This window comes from Protopterus annectens, chromosome 10.part0 (genome assembly GCF_019279795.1).
Source record: "Protopterus annectens isolate FY-2018-M chromosome 10.part0, PAN1.0, whole genome shotgun sequence".
Classification (NCBI taxonomy): Eukaryota; Metazoa; Chordata; order Ceratodontiformes; family Protopteridae; genus Protopterus; species Protopterus annectens.
The window spans coordinates 400724718-400747341 of NC_056744.1; the positions used below are offsets into that span (position 1 = coordinate 400724718).

At 42.8% G+C, this 22624-nt stretch overlaps 1 protein-coding gene across 1 annotated transcript in view; it reads left to right on the forward strand.

Annotated features, from left to right (window-relative positions):
• HMCN1 (hemicentin 1) overlaps nucleotides 1-22624 on the forward strand; it is a 5606893-nt gene that overhangs the window by 2294942 nt on the left and 3289327 nt on the right. Inside the window, exon 20 of the mRNA XM_044085314.1 lies at nucleotides 20720-20832. Within this exon, the coding sequence (XP_043941249.1) occupies nucleotides 20720-20832 (113 nt within the window). The remainder of the gene's footprint in view (nucleotides 1-20719; nucleotides 20833-22624) is intronic.

Genomic DNA, 22624 nt, shown 5'->3' on the forward strand with positions numbered 1-22624 from the left:
AGGACTAGGGGGAAGGAGGGAGGAAGGGAGTGAATACTGTAGCAATGAAGGAAAGGACATCTACTGATATGGTAAGATTTTTACAGACCTGTACTATGTCCTTACATTCACTGCTGCAATACTCTTTATGTTTGGGAGAGTTCCAAAACTCAGGAGGAAACATGGGAGGAGGAAGGAGCAGTAGAGCTCTCTAGGAAGTCATGAAGAATGGCCCTAGCAAAACCAGCTCTAGCTCTGGAGATGTCATCCATCTTATAGTGCTTGGAAGTATGCACAGAAGTCCAGGTAGCTGCTTCAAGAATTGAATTAGTATCTAAGCCCTTGAAAAAAGTACCAGAAGAAGCCACAACTCTAGTAGAATGAGCCTTTGCAGGAGAAGGAAGGCTCTTAACCAAGAAAAGTATAACAAAAAGAAATAGCCTTTGAAAGCCAAGAAGAAATAGTTTGCTTGGAAACAACTAATCCTAAGGATCTAGGATGAAAAGAAACAAACAACTGATCAGATTTTCTAAAAGCCTTAGTCTTATCCAAATAAAATCTCAGTTGTCTGTGCACGTCCAAGGTGTGCGGCACCCTGCCACTGTCAGATTGCAGACAGGGAAAAAAGTAAGCAAATGAATACACTGATTGTGACAACTCATTAACCATCTTAGGCGTAAAAGACAGATTAGAATGTAAGGACACCCTGTCCTTATGAAATATCAAAAAAGAGGCTGAGCCATAAGGGCTTGAAGGTCAGATCCCCATCTGGCAGAACTAAGGGCCAACAAAAGAACAGTATTCCTAGAACAATGTTGCAAAGAAACTGAAGTTAACTTCTCCAAAACAAAATTAAGATTCCAGGAAGGAGAAACAGGCTTCCTGGGAAGTCTCATATGAAGGACGCCTTTGAGGAACTCTTTAGCCTCAAATCTAGAAGCCAAAGGAGGCGATAAAGGCAGACAAGCAGAGAGAGCTGATAAGTGGGCCTCAATAGAAGAATAGACCAGACCAGCATTGAGCCACTCATACAAATATGAGAAACCAAAGGAACAGCCACATTAAGTCGGTCCAGGTTATGAAGAAAAACACCAAATAGAAAACCTCTTCCACTTGGATAAGTAAGATTTCCTAGTAGTAAGTTTTCTGGCCTCCTGAAGGACCTTCAGCACATCTTCAGAAAAAAGTTTTCTATGTGGAATCAAAATCTTATCACCCACAGTGTTTGTTGAAGTGAAGCATGGACAGGTGGGGATGGATGAGAGATCCCTTGTCTTGTGTGAGTAGATCCACCCTGTGAGGTGATGTGTGGTGATTGCCATTGACTAAATGCAGAAGTAGAGAGAACTGATGCTGTCGCGGCCAAAATGGAGTCCCCAACAAGATTTTGGGAGCATCCTGTTGAATTCTGAACAGGAATTTTGGAATGAGAGGAATTGGAGGGAATGCATAAAGAAACATCCCCTTCCAAGAAAAGGATAAGGCATCTACCTTCCACACCAGAGGACCTGGGACTCTGGCACAAAATAGAAGAAGTTGTCTGTTCAGAGAGGAAGTAAATAGATCTACTTGAGGAGTACCCCACTGGTGGGTAATGTCCAGAAACACATCCCTGTTAAGCATCTATTCGTGGGATTGAGTTAAGAGCCTGCTTAGAGTGTCTGCACAGATTTTTGACCTGAAGGGATGTAAACTGCCTGAAGATTCAATTAATACTTGACAGTAAAATCCCAAACCAGGAGTGCCATCCGACAAAGAAGGTAAAACCTTGTTCCTCTTTGTTTGTTTATGTGGCACATCACTGTGGCATTGCATGTGAATACCTTGAGAGGTCCTCGAGAGAAAAGATGATGAAAAGTCTAAAGAGCCAACATAAGAGCTCTCATCTCTTTGACATTTATGTACTCCTTCAGTTGAAGAGAAGACCACACCCCCTGTACCTTTAGGGAGCCAAATGCTGCTCCCCAGCCTATGTCTGAAGCATCTGTGAACAAATCCTAAGAGGGAAGAGGGGGGTGAAAAGGGAGTCCTGGATTTAGAAATAACTGCTAGATCCACCAGTGATGTTCCTTCCTGGATCAAGGAAGAAGAGTAACTATAAAGTGTAGAGAATGTGCATGTTGAAGTCAAACTGACTTCAGAAACCACTGAAACTTTCTCATGTGGAGTTTGGCTGGGGGAGCATAGGAATGGTGGATGACATGAAACCCAGAGCTCTCAGAAACTCCCTGGCTGTAATGGAGTCCAGACGAAGAAGAGTTTGAAAGAAGGAGATGAGAGCTAAGGTCTTTGGAGGAGGCAGGGATGCCAGCATAGGCACTGCCTGAATCCTGTAACCCAAAAAGACATGAGCCTGAGAAGTCAGAGAAGACTTTTTGAAATGTATTGTGAACCCCAGGCTCTGAAGAAGGGTTATGGAAAAATGAAGATTTTGCAACAGAATCTCTGGAGAAGATGCCTGAATCACCAGGTTGCCCAGGTAAGAAAATATCTGAATACCTTGAAGCCTGAAAAAAAACAATCACAGGAGCAAGACTCTTGAAGAATACCCTTGGGGCAGTAGAAAGGCCAAAGTGCAAAGAAGAGAACTGAAAATGCCAGGAAGCAACAGAGAAACGCAAAAACTTCTTGTAATGAGGATGGATCGGAATATGGTGATAAGCATCCTTGAGATCCAGAGACACCATATAGGCCTGAGGGAGCAAGAGAGGAAACAGAGTCTGAAAGGACAATATCCAAAAGGTGGGCACCTTCAGTAAAGTGTTTAGATGAGAGAGGTCTAGAATTGGTCTCCAAGTACCCCCTTTTCTGGGCACTAGAAACGTTCTTGAATAAAACCCCTTCCCCCTCTGGGACAGAGGCACCTCTTGAATAGCACCCTGAGACAAAAGATCTTGAAGAACCTCTGGAAAAAAAGTTGTTCCCAAGGGGGCTGAGGAATACCCATAAAAGGGGGATGGAATTTCCACACCATGAAGTACCACTGGCGAAAATGGGCAAAACCCAAGAATACTGAGTAATCTGAAGCCAAACAGAAAAAAAAAAGAGAAAGATAAATTGAAAGTGGAATGTGGCTTGGAAGAGACAGATAGTCATACAGCACCTGGTTTATCAAAGAAAGAAGGCTTAGGAATCCCTGAAGTCTGAGTGGCCTTAGCAGGAGGAGCTCGCTTACCACTCTTTTTACCTTTAGTAGGAGGGTGAGATTGCCTACAAACAAAGGCTGGCTTATTGAAGTAGTTTCTTTGAAATTTAGGCACAGGAGAAACAAACACATGATGTTATGTAGTCCTATCTCACCATAATTCTTGCTGGATGGGTTCGGAGCCCATATTTGGCTCTGACTCGGCTGATACTAAAGCTCGAGAGCTTTTACTGGCTTGAGGCTAGCCCCTATCCCATGGTGCCTCGTGGCAATTCTCCAGATCTCGTTTGCCGTGAAAGCTTTGAGGTTGTGTCTTACTGGCTCGTTGGCTAAGTAAAACTTTATTTACTAAATTTAGTCTTTTTTCCTGACTTTTTCTGTCCTTTACATACTTTAATAATATTTGTCTCTTGTGTGACTGTTTTTTGAGAGTTTCTGACCCCTATTCTTCCCCAAGGACTGTATGGACCGTTTAAGTTAGAGGGCCATAGTGCCCGTTTAAATTAGAGGACCTTTCCTTCCTGTGTGTGTGTGTGTGTGTGTGTGTGTGTGTGTGTGTGTGTGTGTGTGTGTGTGTGTGTGTGTGTGTGTGTGTGTGTGTGTGTGTGTGTTAAAAAAAAAAGTTATATACTTCTTTTTCTGTACTACTTTTTGTCTGTAGTTAGTACTTAGTATTGCTGTTCTCGTTGTTTATCTAGCTAGTCTGTACCTTATAGTCAGAATGTCTAAAGATAAGGATAGAGAGCATAAGGATCATCACCCTTCAGGGTTTAAGAAGTGTGATAGATGTTCACAGAAAATGTCTCTTACAGACAGTCACACCAGTTGCGTGTACTGTCTAGGTGAAGCCCATTTGCAGGAGCCCTGCACTTTTTCCCATGCGTTTAGCACCAGGGTCTTAAATGAGAGGAAGAGAAAACTTATTGATAGGGGTCTTATGACCAGTTCCTTCCAGGAAAATCTGGAACTTGGTCAGACAGCTCCTAAATCTTCTAAGAGAAAATCTTCGGCCCCAGCTTCGGAGCCGACGAAAAAGACCAAAGTGTCGGAACCAAGAAGTTCTGGCTGCGATTCAGCTTCGTCCATATCGGTGCCGTCAGACTCCTCAGTGCCGAGGCAACCTTCGGTACCGAAAATTTTACCAGACATTGATGTTGTGTCACTCACCTTAAGATCTCCTATTTTGGAGAGGATTTCTTACAGGTTCAGCCTCCTCGATTTAGCAGAAATTGGCCAACAAAGAATTGGTCCTTTCCAGTCACAGAAAGACATCAAAGGGGCAGATACAGATGTCCAAGAGGTAGAGGCCAATCACAAGGTCCTTACAGGCCTCGACAATGGGGTGCATCAACCCAGAAAGAAAGGGAAGACAGGCCTCAACCTTACAAAAAACAGCCCCAATGACTTCCCACTATAGCTGCCAAGCAGTTCTCTCTTGTCAGCCCCCTTGGGAGGAAAAGTGGCACTTTTCTGTCACAATTGGCATATGATCACCAAAGACAAATGGGTTCTCAACATTGTATCTCAAGGTTACCGGTTCCACTTTCACACTCTGCCAAGGCTAAAAGGAATGCCAAATCTGCCACCAAATCAATGAGCAGAGGCTCAAAGACAAATTACAGCACTCATGGACATGAGAGCTATTCAAAAGGTACCAACACAGGAGCAAGGACAAGGATTTTACTCAAGACTCTTTCTGGTTCCCAGAGCAGCAGGTAGTAACCTCTTCCCCCCTGCCACCCCCACAGTGTAGGGAACCAGAGGCCCAAGTAGCCCCCATTGGAGGTGCCCCTCTTCCAAAACATCCCCAGATTATCCCACTGGAGAGCTTCCTCGGAAGAGGCTGTGTAAGAGGAAGCATGTTGACTCACCTGAGTCTGTCACGTCAGACACTAATTTAGAGGAATCAGAAGGGTCCCCTAGATCCCCCTCTGAGGATGTCTCCTTCTCTGACATCCTAGAAATCCTTAGACATAGGGGTGATTGGAAGACCTCTAACCCTACTGAGGATGAATCAGTGTATCTTGAGGCCATTGGTTCCTGACCTTCCACCTCCTGGGTGACACCGCCTTATGACCAACCCTTAGGGGTCATATCACGGAAAGCCTGGACCTCCCCAGACTCAGTGGAGCCCGTCCCGAGGAGGCCAAATAAGTTTATGACAGCACCTGAGGACAAGACTTTTCTTAGTAAAGGAGTTCTCATTGATGCTATGGTGGTAGCAGTGGCCACTAAGAAGGAGTTATCTCAAACATCTTCTAATATCCATCCTCCTAGTAAGGAGTCCAGGACGATGGATGGGTATGGGAAGCGTACCTTTTCTTCAGCAGCATTTACACTAAGATCACTGAATTACCTTACCCATTTTACTCGTCTTCAGAGGGATCTCCTGAAAGAGTTAGGAGATACCCTCCAGGGTTCAGTAGTTCCAGGTTCTATGGATAAGGTTTCTGCACAGCTCTCCACCCTTACATCCATAGCTAACTCCTCCATGAGGCTGATATAATACGCAGCAGATGGAGCGAGTAGGACAGCCACAGCAGGAATATCCCTCAGGAGACATTCTTGGATGTGTCTTTGTAATTTCACAGAGTCCTTCAAATCTTCCTTCACTAACGTACCCTTTGATGGTTCATCTGTTTTTGGACCCCAAGTGAAAGAGGCTTTGACTAGCTGTGAGCAGGAAGGGAAAACCTTATCTGCTGTCAGAGTCCGTTTCTCCCTCCCATCTAGACCCTATCCCAAGGGAAATACAGGAGGGAAAATGTGTTCTGTAAATCCCAAAAAGGTTTCCCTCAGGCACAAGGTCAAGCCTCCTATAGAGGCAGAGGGGGAGGATATAATGGAAGACGCCACCCTTGCGGCAGGGGAGGTCCACAGCATCAGGGAGAGAGAGAAACTTTCTCTGATCATCCCTTCCATCGCCCCTGAGGGGTTGCCCGACTGTCTGTCTCTAGAGGCAGTCGGGGGCTGTCTATCACTGTACCCAAGTGCCTGGCTAACCATCTCACAAGATCGTTAGGTACACACCATAATATCCAGAGGTTACCTGATCCCCTTTGTTTCTGAACTCCCAACAAACTGGTCTCTACCAGACGTACTATCCATCCAACTAGACCATGCAACATCAGAGGTCATCTAGTTGCTGCAAAAAAGAGTCATCCAAGAGGTCCCTGCAGAGCAAGTAGGATCCGGAACTTACTCTCAATACTTTTTAGTTCCGAAAAAGACAGGGGACTGGAGATCAATCCTAGATCTCAGCAGGCTCAACAAGTATGTAAAGAAATCGAAGTTTTGAATGGTCACTCTGCAGTCGATATTTCCCTTTATCGGAAAAGACAATTGGTTGTGCTCAATCGATCTCCAGGATGCGTACTACCACATTAAAATGGACAGGCGCTCCAGGAGACACTTACGTTTGCGGCTAGGAGCCAGTCATTTTCAGTTCAGAACACTGCCCTTTGGTCTCACTACAGCCCCCAGAGTGTTCACCAAATGCATGGCAGTGGTTACTGCTCTCCTGAGATGTCAAGGATTCCAGGTGTTTCTGTACCTAGACGACTGGCTCCTCACTGCTACCACCAAGCATCAACTCATCAGAACCAGGGATGAGACTCTATCCTTGTTTGCCAGTCTAGGCATCACTGTCAACCTAAAAAAGTCAGCGTTATCTCCTTCACAACACATTGTATACTTAGGCTCAGAAATCGACACAACCACCATGTCAGCAAGACTAACACCAGAAAGAGTAGAGTCTCTACGCAGTCAAGTCAGATCCTTGCTAAACAAACAAAAAGTTCAGGCCAGAGTAGTCCTTCAAGTCCTAGGGACTATAGCTTCCTCCATCCTATTAGCTCCTCTTGCTCATCTACACATGAGGATTCTTCAGTGGCTGTTATTTGCCCAATGGTCGATGCAAGACTATCCATTGTCTCACCAGATTTTTATAACAAACACCTGTAAGAAGGATCTGACATGGTGGTTGCACACAGAACAACTTCTTCTAGGTCGTCCACTTGTTCTTCCCCAAGAGAAAGCAGTTTTGACCACGGACGCTTCCCAGATGGGGTGGGGGGACATTATCTGGGAATGACAGTCCAAGGTACTTGGCAGAACCACGAGAACCACTTGCACATCAATGTTCTGGAGATGAGAGCGGTGCTGTATGCGTTGCAAGCACTTCACAGCTCCCTTCCCACCAGGACAATTGCGATGCAGTCAGACAACATGTCTGTCATGTGGTACATAAACAAGCAAGGGGGAACCAATTCTTACCTGCTTTGCAGAGAGGCCTGAAGAGTTTGGAAATGTGCGATGGATACTCAATGCTTCCTGATAGCAATGCACATCCCGGGGAAATCCAACATAAAAGCAGACAAACTCAGCCGAGCAATTCTGATGCCTCACGAATGGTCCCTGAATCCAAAAGTTGCGAAAGAGATCTTTCACAGATGGGGCCAGCCTTGCTGCGACCTATTTGCCACTCACCTGAACACCAAATGCAGCAGCTACTTAGCCCTCATTCCCCATCCGGGGATGTCACACAAGGATGCTCTACTCCATGATTGGTCCCCGGGACTTCTTTATGCCTTTCCACCTTTTCCTCTCATTCCGAAGGTAATACAGAAAGCAAAACAGTTGAGGAGTTCCTGATCCTCATTGCTCCTTACAGGCCTCGACAAGTTTGGTTTCCCTTCCTGTGGCCCTACCTCTTGGAGGAACCATGGATTCTGGACCCATCTCCAGACCTGATTCATCAATCGGGACAGTTCCACTCCACCATCCACACCCTCAAATTTAGAGCATAGCTGCTCCAGTTCCATGAATAGCCAGGTGTATTCCCCTGTCCCCTTCTGTCAAACACATTGTAATTTCATCCCATAAACCTTCCACTCAGAAACTATACTCCAGCAAATGGAAAAGGTTTTCGATTTGGGCTACGAACCAGGGCTTAGATCCATATATGGCTCCTATAGAATCTATCCTATCCTTCCTAGCATCCATTTTTCATGAAGGAGCTGCAGCTGCTACAGTTAAAGTTCAGTTAGCTGCCATTTCCAGTTTCCATTTTGGCTTCTTGGGAAATCCAGTCATGCAACACTCCTTGTGTAAAACGTTCTTAAAAGGAGTTCTTCTTCTCAGGACTCCAATCAAACAGCCATTAGATCCCTGGGACTTAAACTTAGTCCTCTCATCTTTGATGTCTGCATCCTTTGAGCCATCCTCTTCATCAGACCTAAAATTGTTGTCGTGGAAAACACTATTCTTAGTAGACATAACATCTGCTAGGAGAGTCTCAGAATTGCAAGCTCTTACTATTCGACCTCCTTACATTATTTTTCACAAGGATAGAGTCACACTCAGGACAAACCCTTCCTTTCTTCCCAAGGTATGCAAAGAGCACAATCCGAATACTACTATTGAGCTACCTGTGTTTTTTCCAAACCACTCTAATAAATCTGAGTATAGACTACAACAGTTAGACGTTCACAGAATTCTCAGATTTTATTTACATAGAACTAAAGAATTTAGAAAATCAGATCAATTATTTGTTTCCTTTTCTGACAAGAAGAAGGGCTTGCCTGTTTCCAAGGTTACTCTTTCAAAATGGCTTTCGGATTACATTTCCTTTGCTTATCAATCAGCTGGCAAACAATTACCCACTAAAGTCAAAGGCCATTCTACTATAGCTGTATCTACTTCATGTGCCTTTAGATCTAGGCTCCCAATTGATACATTTTGCACAGCAGCTACTTGGGCAAGAACACATACTTTTGTCACTCATTACAGATTGGATTTGGCCTCCTAGGACAGGTCTTCCTTTGGGTCTCTTCGCTTGAGCCACTTAGGATACAGGTGCTAGGGACGCTGTCCCATCCAGAAAGAATTACGGCGAGATAGGACTGCATAACATAAAGACGTTATGTACTTACCATATCATTCCATGTTTGTAGTCCATCTCGCCTACATTCTTGTGTCCCTCCCTCCAACCTCCTTCCTGTTTCTGGGGGGTCTGGTGGACTATACTGGTGTTGTCTGACCTGGTTCTCATTTGTTGTCCACCTGGAATGGATTATATTTCAAAATCCTTTGTATGTATATATGCAACTCTGATATTTCTTACCTGATAGGTACTTATTGCTTTCTTGCAAACTAGATCTGGGGAATTGCCGTGAGGCACCATGGGATAGGGGCTAGCCTCGAGCCAGTAAAAGCTCTTGAGCTTTAGTATCAGCTGAGTCAGAGCCGAATATCAGCTCCGAACCCATCCAGCAAGAATGTAGGCGAGATGGACTACAAACATGCAACGTTATGGTAAGTACATAACTTCTTTTTTAAGCTCCTGTAAGGCCTTCCCCTTATCCTGATGGGACTTAAACAAACCAGCAGCTGCTTCCCTAAATAAAAGTTAATTATCCAGAGGAGTAGCCATCAACTTAGCCTTAATATCATCAGGTAAAGGTTGAAGCCTAAGACAAGAATACCTCCACATCACTGAATGATGAACCACTTGAGAGGAAGTCCCTAGCAAGGAAAGAGCAGAAATTTTACCCTCACAGTCTGGAAGATCAGAAATAAGCTGACAGGCCTAAGAAAGGAGAGCCGACACATACCTAGACATATGGGTCTGATAATTAATAGCCCTCAAAGCTAGGGTAGCAGAAGTGTAAACCTTTTTACCCAGCCTTTCCATGGTTCTGCTGTCCTTGTGAGACGGTAGTAACTTGGTTGAAGGAAGCAATTGAGATGGCTTGTCAGAGGCTACTGACACCACAGAGAGGTCAGCAGTAGGACATTTGTACAAAAAAATTAAAATCCTCAGGCACCCTATAAAACCTATCAGCCTTCTTGGGAGCAGGGAGCAGAGAATCAGGCACTTTACAGGAACTGGAAAAAACATACAGTGAAGTAACCAAAGTAGGAGGGATAGCCACAGGTTTAGGATATTCCATCTGCAGTAACTCACAGTACCTCTTATGGGTATCAGAGACCTGAGCACAGTCCCACTTAAAAAAAATCCCATCATCCTAGAGATTGAATCCCCAAAGGAAATTTCTTCTAAAGGAGTATCATGACTATTAAATTCCTCCTTCTCTGACCCATAGTCCAAAGGAGAAGGAATTTGAGTAGAATAAGTGAGGGATTCCTCAACAGTATTCGACTGTTCCTCAGACGAATCCTGTTCCTTGGGCCTTTTACTGGGAGTAGAAGACCAAGGGGGGAGGAGGAACAGAAACCCCCTGAGGAGGTTTTAATGCCATCAATACATTAAACAACCTCTGAGTAAAGGCTTGCCACTCACTCTGTGGATCCCTAGGAGCAGGAGAAACCTGCTTCCTTTTTTTTTTTTTTTCCTAAAGGAACATCCACCCTGTAAAACTTAAAAGGCTCTGACCCAGGACAATATTCAATAACTGTAGTAGGAATTTTTTCCCTAACTAAAATCTGTGGCACACCTCTAGGCCCCTAGGAAAAAAACAGCTGTGGATGTTCATCGTGTTACACTGCTGCAGTCATTACACTTGGGTTATCCTGCCGTCAGGCGGGCCCTCAGTCGACCTGAGTTCCAAAGTCTTGGTCCGGCGTCGGTTCCTTTCGCCTCTTCCCTGACGTCAGTGCGACAGGGGTATATAAGATGCATTTTCTTCAGTCTTTCTTGCCGCGCGGTGCCCGAAGCAAAAGCAGTTTGCAAGTGACAGTCGGCCGACTCCTGAGATTTTCTTTCCGAATCCAGAACCAAAGTCTTCTACAAAGCTAAGTACCCCGTTGGGGAAACTTTTTCTTGCCTCAGACCGATGTCAGTAAAAGTTAATAACTGTATTTCTTGTGGGAAGCAAATACCTCATAAGGATTTCCATTCTTATTGTATCCCATGCCTAGGCCCAGACCAAGACATCACAGGATGTCGGTTTTGTGCTAGGTTTAACGAGCGCACTATTAAACATCGGTTTGATTTTGCCCGACATTATTTTGGCAGAAAATTCAGTTATACCATGCCATCGGAACTACCGACGACCGGAATACACAAAAAGCACAAAGACAAGGACAGGCATCCAAGGGCCAAAACTGACAACAAAGCCTCTTCTAGGCCAGTCGCCGGTTCTCCGGTTTTCAGTGAGGCGCCTTCGCAGCCCCTGACGACCGCTACTTTAGAACCTCAGGCCACCTCCGACTCCCACATGGAGATGGCTGGGCCTTCGGACACACCAGATTTACAGCCTACCGAGACTAACCTTTCAGTGGGATCCAGAGTAGCTGAGCAACCCGTAGCTTCAGAGGGTGTATTCAGACCTACTCAGTTAACCATTAAATCTTCTGCTAAGTCTAAAACTCCTTTAAAAACAAAGAAACAAATTCAACATTCACCAGGACAGGCCTCCATGCCTAAGAAACAAATGCTCAAAATGGCCGAAGACTTAATCTCAATGATTAGAGGGTCCCATCCCCCTCCTGATAAAAGGCCTAGACAGGATGCAGACTATGACTCATCCGACCAGGTATCCATCTCTTCAGATTCATCCTCAGACCTAGGATACTCTTTACCCCATGAGGATTCTGATGCTGAGGAATCCATTCCTTCAGCCTCTCCGCCAGAGGACTACTCCTTTGGGGAAACTTTGCATACCATGAGGGAGCATTTCCATTGGGAGGGCCAGGATTATTCAGAGTCCAAGAACAGGCTCAGAGATTTCCTTTTATTACCTCAACACAGACCGTTTGCTATTCCACCAGTGTTAGCTATTGTGGATGATGTGTATACTGAATCCAGTTTAAATCCTGATTCTTTACCTCCTGCTCCAGTTAAGCCAGACAGATAATACACAGTCCCTGACTCTCACAAATTTATTTATAAAAGCCCTGCTGCTGACCCTGAAACTATTTCTCAGGGCCCCAAAGGGGTAAAGGCCTCCTCAGCAAAGAACCCAGTCCCCTCTGACAGAGATTCCAGAGCATTAGACAGATGGGGGAAGAAAGTATACACATCTGCAACTTTAGCAATGAGGGCCTTAAATTGCCAGTTTCACATGCTAAAATATTGGCAATATTTGATGTCTCAGTTGAAACAAAAAATGCTTCCAAACTCAGATCCTCCTAATTATAAAGAAATGCAGGATTTATTGCATGCAGCTGAACAAGTGGGAAAACATACTTTGCAATGTGGTTTTGATTCATTAGAGGCCTCCTGTAGAGCAGCAGTTACAGGTTCTGTCATTAGAAGACATGCTTGGTAAAAAGAACAGACGTTACCAGATCATGTTAAAGCAAAATTATTGGGTGCACCTTTGCAGCAGGGTGTTTTATTTGGAGTTAAGGCAGAAGAGGTATTAAAGAAAATGGAGGATAAGGCAAAATCTATGCAAACCGTGAAGGATTTCTTACAGGTTCAGCCTCCTCGATTTAGCAGAAATTGGCCAACAAAGAATTGGTCCTTTCCAGTCACAGAAAGACATCAAAGGGGCAGATACAGATGTCCAAGAGGTAGAGGCCAATCACAAGGTCCTTACAGGCCTCGACAATGGGGTGCATCAACCCAGAAAGAAGGGGAAGACAGGCCTCAACCTTACAAAAAACAGCCCCAATGACTTCCCACTATAGCTGCCAAGCAGTTCTCTCTTGTCAGCCCCCTTGGGAGGAAAACTGGCACTTTTCTGTCACAATTGGCATATGATCACCAAAGACAAATGGGTTCTCAACATTGTATCTCAAGGTTACCGGTTCCACTTTCACACTCTGCCAAGGCTAAAAGGAATGCCAAATCTGCCACCAAATCAATGAGCAGAGGCTCAAAGACAAATTACAGCACTCATGGACATGAGAGCTATTCAAAAGGTACCAACACAGGAGCAAGGACAAGGATTTTACTCAAGACTCTTTCTGGTTCCCAGAAAGGACAAAGCCTGGAGACCCATTTTGGATCTTTCTTCTCTTAACACTTACCTGGAAGTTCCAAAATTCAGAATGTTGACACTACAGCAGCTTCTTCCCATGCTGGGCAAGAAAGCTTGGCTCGTAACTTTGGACCTCAAGGAGGCATACCTGCATGTCCCTATCAGACAAAACTGCCGAAGATACCTCAGATTCATAGCTGGTTCAATGCACTACCAATTCTCTGCACTGCCCTTTGGCTTATCTATTGCGCCCAGGGTCTTCACAAAGTGCCTGGCACCAGTAATTGCATTTTGCAGACAGAAAAGAATTCAAATTTATCCGTACCTGTACGACTGCCTGATTCAAGCAGACAGCAAGGACATTCTTCTAAAGCATCTGGCATTTGTAAAAAAATTATTAAGTTGCCTATCATAAACAGTAAATGAAAAGAAGTCAAAACTAGTGCCCTCACAAGAGGTAATATTCCTGGGTGCCAGCTTGAATACAACGGCCCAGATGGCTTATCTCACGCCAGACAAGCAAGGACAACTGACTCAATATTTTCAATTGATGGCAACAAAGACCCAACTCCCTGCAAGAAAAATTCTGCAGGCCTTGTGTTACATGGCATCTTGCATACTACTAATTCCATATGCCAGACTGCATATGAGGAAACTACAATGGTACCTAAAGAGTGTCTGGTCTCAACACTGTCAAAGTTTGGAAACAGTAATACCACTAATTCCTTGCCTTCAACAGGAGTTTCGATGGTGGGCTCAAGCATGTCACCTCAACAAGGGACAGCCTTTCACTCAACCCACAGCCAGGCAAACACTGACAACAGATGCATCGGATTACGCCTGGGGAGCACACATGGCAGGAAAATGTATTCAGGGTAAGTGGCCTGCAGAACAAAGGCATCTTCACATCAATCAAAAAGAGATGCTAGCTGTACAAAATGCCCTTATAGCTTTCAAGGACCTACTGCATCCAGGACAACTACTACTACAGACAGACAACACCACAGGTATGTGGTACATAAACAAGCAAGGGGGCACTCATTCTTATCCCCTCTGCAGACAAGCCATGACCTTGTGGAACACAGCTACAACCTATTAAGTTCATCTGCAAGCACAATTCCTGCCAGGAGAGAAAAACACACTGGCAGACGACTTAAGCAGAAACATCATGGATCATACGAGTGGAAATTACATCCACAAATACTCAGAATGATAACACAAAAATGGTGGAGCCCGGACATAGATCTGTTTGCATCCCCAATGAGCTTCCAGCTATAGAAATTCTGCACAAGGACTTACCACCCACAAGCATGGAAAGTGGATGCCCTCTCATTCAACTGGAAAAACCTACAAGTATATGCTTTCCCACCACTACCTCTCCTTCCAAAGGTACTCATAAAAGCCAGGCAAGAAAAGCCAAAGATGATCCTGATTGCCCCAGACTGGCCACGCCAGCACTGGTACCCAATCTTAAAGAACTTAGCACAAGGTCAACCCTGGATTTTGCCTCAAATCCCACATCTTCTGACTCAGCACAACAATCAGATACTTCACAGCCAGCTAAAGACTTTAAACCTGGCTGCATGGCAGATTCCTTAGTCAAGCAAGCAATGCCTCTCTCCAAAGCTGTTATGGATGTCATTTTGGAGGCCAGAAGGCCTAGCACCAGGAAAGCCTGTTCGGATAAATGGAAGAGATTCTGTGCTTGGAACCAGGCTCACAGCCTTGACCCTCTTGTCCCAAATATTCCTCAGATACTACAATATTTAACTGAGATGCTGGACAAAGGCCTCTCCTTTTCATCCATCAAGATCCACGCCTCTGCCATCTCTGCTCATTACAACATGGACCCACCTATTTTTTCTAATCCTCTGCTAAAACAGTACCTCAGAGGGGCTAAAAACATAAGACTGCCCAGTAGAGCACCAACTCCAACTTGGGACCTCAATTTCATGTTGGAAAAATTAACTTTACCTCCTTTTGAGCCAGCTAATGCAGCAGATTTAAAATATATCTCTTGGAAAACTGCACTGCTCCTGGCAATAACCTCAGCACGAAGAGTTTCAGAATTACAGGCACTAATGGTAGTGGAACCTTTCATCATTTTTCACCAAGACAGGGTGTCTTTAAGAACAAACCCTACTTTTATGCCAAAGGTGGTATCAAGTGTGGCTCTAAACCAAACTATTCACTTGCCAACTTTTTATCCAAACCCACAGAATAAAGGGGAGAGACTTCTGCATTCTTTGGACATACACAGGCAGTTACGCTTCTACTTGGACAAAACCAAAGGAAAACTGAGCAATTGTTTGTAGCATATGCTGCAGGAGCACAGGGAAAATCCATTTCAAAACAGACCATTTCAAAATGGATAGGACACTGTATACGTTTCTGCTATACACACCATGGGAAAACTGTACCTAACAGCATTAGGTCTCATTCTACCAGGGCAACAGCCACTTCAACTGCCTACCTCAGAGGAGTACCTACCAAGGACATTTTGGAAGCAGCAACTTGGAGTTCTGTACATACCTTCACCAAGCATTACCATCTGCCTCTTTACTCTAAATCCAGAGCTGGCTTTGCCACTGCTGTGCTGCAGGGCCTTATAGCCACCCCTAATGCCTTATAGAACCAGCCACCCTACCTCAGCTTTGGGATTCTACCCAAGTGTAATGACTGCAGCAGTGTAACACGATGAACATAGTACAGTCTTGTACCTACCATAAATGTAGATGTTCGAGTGTATACACTGCTGCAGTCCAGGTTACCCTCCCTCCTTCCCCTCTTACTTGCTGGTACATAATCATGAAGGGATTCACATCTAGATTAGGGGAGGTCATCGTGCCTCTTTGCTCATCCCTCATCAGGCCCATAATCGAGTACAATGCCCCTTTTGGGATGTACCTTACCAAACACCTGCAGCAACTGGAAAGACCCCAAAAGTACCTCACCAAGAGGATCAAAGGGCTCAAACAGATGACATATGCTGCCCAGTTAAAGAAACTCCAGCTCTACTCAGTGGCATACCGCCTGCTCAGAGGCGACCTGTGCCTGACGTATAAAGCCATGTCCAACCTGGAATTAAGGGACATGCTGCACCTCAAAAAATCCAAATCCCATCGAGCTACACGCTCGAGAGACTTGAACCTCAGCACTGAAATAAATAAGACATGCTGGAGGGACAGAGTCATAACCCAGAGGCTCCCTTCACTCTGGAATAAAATCCCAGTCCAGGTTAGGCAGAGTCCCTCATTGACTCTCCTCAAGAGGAATCTTGATGAGTGGATGGGAGATCGTAGGTTTACCCCGGGTATCACTTCTGTGTCACTGTTAGACAGAGGCATAGTATACTAACCTCGAAAAAGTGCATAGCAAAATTAATTTAAAATGGGTGGTGAAAGCCAAACATACTCTGGCTAGGCTTATAAATGCCCTAGGGCAGATAGCCTAGTATGAACCTATGAACCTAACATACCTAACTCTTCTACCCTTTACTACCTATGGGGAGTATTTGCTGGTAACTGAAATTTTTAGAATTTCTTTTCATATGTATGTTTTATTAGCAATTTGCATTGCCTACGTTTTTGGGGGCACCTGACATCTGAGGCAAGAAAAACTGAAGAAAATGGCATCTGCTGCATCTTATATACCCCTGTCGCACTGACGTCAGGGAAGAGGTGACAGCAACTGACGCCGGACCAAGACTTTGGAACTCAGGCTGACTGAGGGACCACCTGACAGCAGGATAACCCAAGTGTAATGACTGCAGCAGTGTATACACTCAAACATCTACATTTATGGTAGGTACAAAACTGTACTTTTTCCCTGAACATTCAAAAATTCTGCCTGCAAAGCCTCGTTGGACATGCTGCAAGCCAGATCCTTACCGGCCTCCAACTTGGTCACGGCAGAGAAATCAGACAGCAAAGCTGGGCGAGCGTCCGGGTTCTCACTGCCCTTGGGAGAAACATGCAGCAGAGGCTGGACAGTGGAAGAGTCCGGTCTAAACTTTGTCACCTTCTTCTTTCCTAACAGCTGACCCTTGGAGTGGGAAGTTCCTTCCATTGTATCTTTAGTGAGAAGCTTAAGTCTCTGATTCTCAAGAAAGGGAAGACAGCCTACTATGAAAGGTTTTCAGTATGAAAGCCTGACAAACTGAAGGGGGTGTATGGTCATGAGAAGCTCCTGAGAAAAAAGGACACTTATCGTGACAGTCTTTATAGGGAATCTGTCTCCCGCACTGGTATTTACCCTTCCTGGATAACATTAACCCCTAGAGCAACACAAAAACTAAGAAAAAACAAAACCTCACTGGGGTGCTTATCTGCAATAGCTCGGAACCAGCAAGAAGACATAGGCGTTAAACCGGTGAACGAAAACTTCATTCAAACTGGCAGAAATGATGTTAGGTATTCAGACCAATGATATGGAGATGTGTTCAGACTGGCGGCAAAGAAGTTCTGAGGATGGTACATCTGGACGTCAACTTTAAGCCCTACGCTATGCAAGGAGCATAGGGGTGGCATTCAGCATACCTTACAGCAACAGTAGGCTTTAGTATACTGGCCGATGTCAGGGTTTCACAGCAGGGAATCCCAAACAGAAAGAATACTGCAGCAGTGAATGTAAGGACATTATATGTTTTGGGAATGTAATGAGTTGACAGATTTCACAAATTCCCTATAGAGTACTCTGTCAGAAATATTAAGTGAGCAAATCGGAATAACTAAGGAAATTATTTTTTGAGCTAGGATACATGATCTGAATTTGCTAGACGTAGTAAGCCCTTGCCAAGTTTAATCGCAGTGGCTGCCAAAAAAGCAAGTACTAGAAAATGGAATTCGGAGTGTAAACCAACTGTATTTGAAGTATTCAATATTGTAACAGAGATAAAAGAACTGGGAGTGGGATCTTTAGAAAACTGTAGAACCAAATTACATATTAAAAATGGAAAATGTGGGAACAATAAATGCAGAATAATGTTTTGGAGGAGGAACGAGATTTAAGGGAAGGCAGAAACTAAGCAATTTATGCAGTGTTAAGTTGATGATAATTATGCAAAACAACATATGTGATGTATAATTTTTGTAACTAAGAACATGCTAATTTTGTTTGTTTTCTTTTATATAAATGTTTGTTTCCCTGTGTCTTAAGTGATAATTTAATAAAGGTGTTAAAAATGTCTTTGATCTTCCAAGAAAAAGCACTCTGAAGATGGTCTCCATCTTTTAATATCCTGCTTTGTACAGTATAATATCTGTAAGCTGTTTATTCTTCTGCACACAGTATATATTTCTTTTCAACAATGCAGTCTACAACACATGGAAAAACTTTGTTGGTGCAGTAGAATTAGATAACTTTGTTAGTGCAGTAGAATTAGTACATAATAACTTTTAGTGCAGCAGAATTAGTATAGAATAACTTCGTAAGTGCAGTAGAATTAGTACAGAATAACTTTGTAAGTTGTTGTTGTTGTCTTTCGGCTTTTCCCGGTTAGGGGTCGCCACAGCGGAACTCCGGTCCGCTAATGATTGGCAGTTTTTCACGCACGTCGAGGTGCCAGCTCGACATTCAACCTTCAATGAAGGCACGCCCATTCACGCATGTCTTTCGAACGCCCACCCAACCCCGGGGAGGACATGCAGACTCCACACAGAGGGCACTTCCCGCACTCCAGCCGGGAATCGAACGGAAGAACCTCTTGCTGTGAGGCAACAACGCTACTGCTGCACCATTTTGTAAGTGCAGTAGAAATAGTACAGAATGATTTTGTTAGTGCAGTAGAATCAGTACAGATTAAGCTCATAAGTGCAGTAGAATTAGTACAGAATAACTTTGTTAGTGCAGTACAATTTGTACAGAATAACTTCATAAGTGCTGTAGAATTAGTACAGAATAACTTTGTTAGTGCAATGGAATTAGTACAGAATAACTTCATAGGTGCAGTAGAATTATTATAGTATAAATTTGTAAGTGGAGTAAAATTAGTACAGAATAACTGTTAGTGCAGTACAATTAGTACAGAATAACTTCATAAGTGCAGTAGATTTAGTACAGAATAACTTCATAAGTGCAGCAGAATTAGTAGAGAATAGCTTTGTTAGTGCAGTAGAATTAGTACAGAATAACTTCTTAAGTGCAGTAGAATTAGTACAGAATAAATTTGCTAGTGCAATAGAATTAGTATATCCTTTGAATGCTATGTAGATGAATACTCAGCTGAATTGATTTGGATTTGAAGGTTGTATAAAGTCAATTGCATATTGACACAGTAGCACTTGTCAGTCAAGACCATATTATTATGCATTGATTTCTTGTAACAGAGTACACCAAATGAGATTTGCAAACATGAAAAACAAAGGGAAATACTCATCCTGCTTTCATGAGTAAAATCACATTATATATATATACATATATATATATATATATATATATATATATATATATATATATATATATATATATATATATATATATATATATATATATATATATATATATATATATATATATGTATATATATATATATATATTATATATATATATATATATATATATATATATATATGTATGTATATATATATATATATATATATATATATGTTTATATATATATATATATGGTTCTACCTGACATAATCGAAACCACACAACACCGACAACCACATCACCGACACCATATTGACAGTCCATAAACACGAAACCACACATAACCGACAACGAAATAACCGGCGGTACACAAACACGAAACCCCATACAAAACAAAACACATCCCCATTCCACAAAACACACACACAACACAAGCACACCAAAATCCTTACAAGCCCACACTAAACCTTACCCTAACCCTAAGGTCCGTCACTATTGCACACTTACCTACCCGCCTAACCCTAACTCACTTAACCCGCTTTATCGCCTAACCCTAACTCACTTAACCCGCCCGTATCGCTCCCTGACCCTAACTCACTTGACCCACGCCTATCGCTCCCTAACCCTAACGCACTTACCCCACCCCTCTCGCTCCCTAACCCTCACTCACTTAACCCACCCCTATCGCCTCCCTAACCCTAACTCACTTAACCCACCCCTATCCCCACAGACCGTCAATCTCCACACTTACCTGCCTCAAGACTAACGTCCGTCACTACCGTGATACTCACACAGCCTTTCCCCATGTCGGCATCCTCGGCGTTGGTGTTGTCATCCGTCGTGTCGGTCTTCTGCATTGTCGATGTTCTGCAACTCCCGATTCGCGTCGGTCTTCTTCCTTTTCGATCTTCTGGGGCTGCCGATTCCGATGTCGGTCTTCTCAGCTGTCGACGAAGTCAGGTAGAACCATATATATATATATATATATAGAGAGAGAGAGAGAGATACATTTTATATATTTATGTGTATATATATATATATATATATATATATATATATATATATATATATCTATACCTGTGTGTGCCTGTATTTGTCTTTGTTGCGTGTGTGTGTGCACTTTTTGTTAATATGTGAATTATATGTATAAATATATAATCAGATATGCCTGATGAGATTTACTTTATTCTGTACTGAGTATATTCACTTCTTTAACAATACAGAGTTCTAACTCTGCAGTACTTGACTGTTTTATGTGCAGAAAAAGTGAGTATAATAATAGGAAACAAAGCATTGAGATCTAACTCTGTATTAATGTCTTGTCTTTTTTCAGTTTTGCCTACTATTCAGTATGGCCCTCAGATATTTAGCACAGTTGAAGGAGTTTCAATAACTTTATCCTGCAAAGCAAATGGAGTTCCAAGACCTACAATTGCTTGGTCTAAGGTAAATCACAGTTTTTCTGCAGTGAATTCAGGTTTGCTTTAGATACATGCAGAGTACCTCATTGTTTTATTTCCATTTAATTGTTGTTATAACAAGCATTCGGTTTTTATGAAGTTGTCTAAAGTAATTAATCAAAAAATTAAAAAAAAGGTGTCTTAAGCAAGCCAGCATGGGAAGTTATGTGATGCAGGTACCTTTGTTATGGTACAGTGCAGAAGATTCATTTTTCAAGGCAGTTACCAATGTTTGTACTTTTCAAGACTCATTCATTTAATTAATTTTCTAGTACCCATGTTATCCTGTTCAGGATCGATAGGAGCAGGAAGATATCCAGCAACCAGCTTGTCATAAAGCAGAGAACCAGTGCTGGACAAGATGCCGGTCCATTACAGGATGTACAGTGCATGCACCCCTATGGGCATTGTGTAGGATCTCCAGTTCACCTATCTGCATATCTCTGACATGTGGGAGAATACCAGGCTACTGGCAGAAGCCTACATGGACACTGAAAGGACCTGCATACTCCACATAGAAGGTGGTCCATCCAGGAGTGGAAACAGAAAGCCAGAAGCTGTAAGAGAGTATTGCTCACCCACTGCTCCCTTGTGATCCCACTTTTTATGATTGCTGTGTGGAAATATCCAACTACAGAAAATGCAGGCATTGTCCAGAATGTATTGAGTAGGTTTGGCTAATTAACCGTTTATGTGATTGAAGACGTGTCTAATGCATGGAAAAGCATATGAAATCCTCAGTTAAATATTTGAGTTGTGTATGTATGGAAAAGTATTCCTACTACCAAACAACAGGCCTGATTTCCAGTCACTCCCAACATTGTAGTGCTGCAGATAATTGTTTCCCTTTTTTATTTTAACTACATAATTAAAAAAGCAATTATATTTTATGAGGAATGTGTTTTAGAAAAAGATGTATTTTATGATTTATGTAAAATTTGTTAACTGGAATAGAGTGCTGATCCACATGGGCCAATTTCAGTCTCAGCCAGGATGTACAAACACAGCAAAGTACAGAACATGACAAATAACAACATGGTACACAAAATGAGAAGCAAAGTAAAAGCAATAATTGCACAAGAAGGTCAAAGAAGAAATGTATATACTATATTTATTGCTGCAATTAGAGAACTGAAATGCTGAAAGTAATTTGTAGTAAAATGTTCTATATTGTAATCTGGGTGAGTGGGAGAGGGAGAGATAAAGACAAAGAGGCAGAATATAGAAGGAGGGGGTATTCAGTATTAGGCTCATTTGTTCTAGCTTTATGCTATATTACTCATGCACATTTGTCTACATAATTTAAGTAATTAGTGTAATTATAAAATTTAATTATCTAAACTGTATCCATCGTCCTTAGCTATAGCTATCCTGTTTTTTTTAAAACATAAAGTAATTTTTCTATTTTTCATTTGGTAAACTACCTAGCACATTAAGTACAGTGCACTAATAAGGGCACAGCACCATTGGGTGCTATTATAGAAATGACATAAGTAATTAGGTTGGTGTTTGTACTTTAGATCAGATATCCACTGGGAATAGAAGATCTGATGTTGTCTTATTTGTCTGACTCAAAGAATGCATTGTCTGATCCGATTGGATCCAACATAGGCAAAATTTTTCCATCTTTTGGATCTGAGACTTAGGCTCATCCTGTACCCATAGTGCCTTTCTGTTAACTGAAATACACCAGATCTCATTTGCTGTCTAAAGAGTCCAGATGTGATCTGCAAGAGCTCAACACTCAGCAGATAGCCAAGTTTTCAAAATTTAAATAT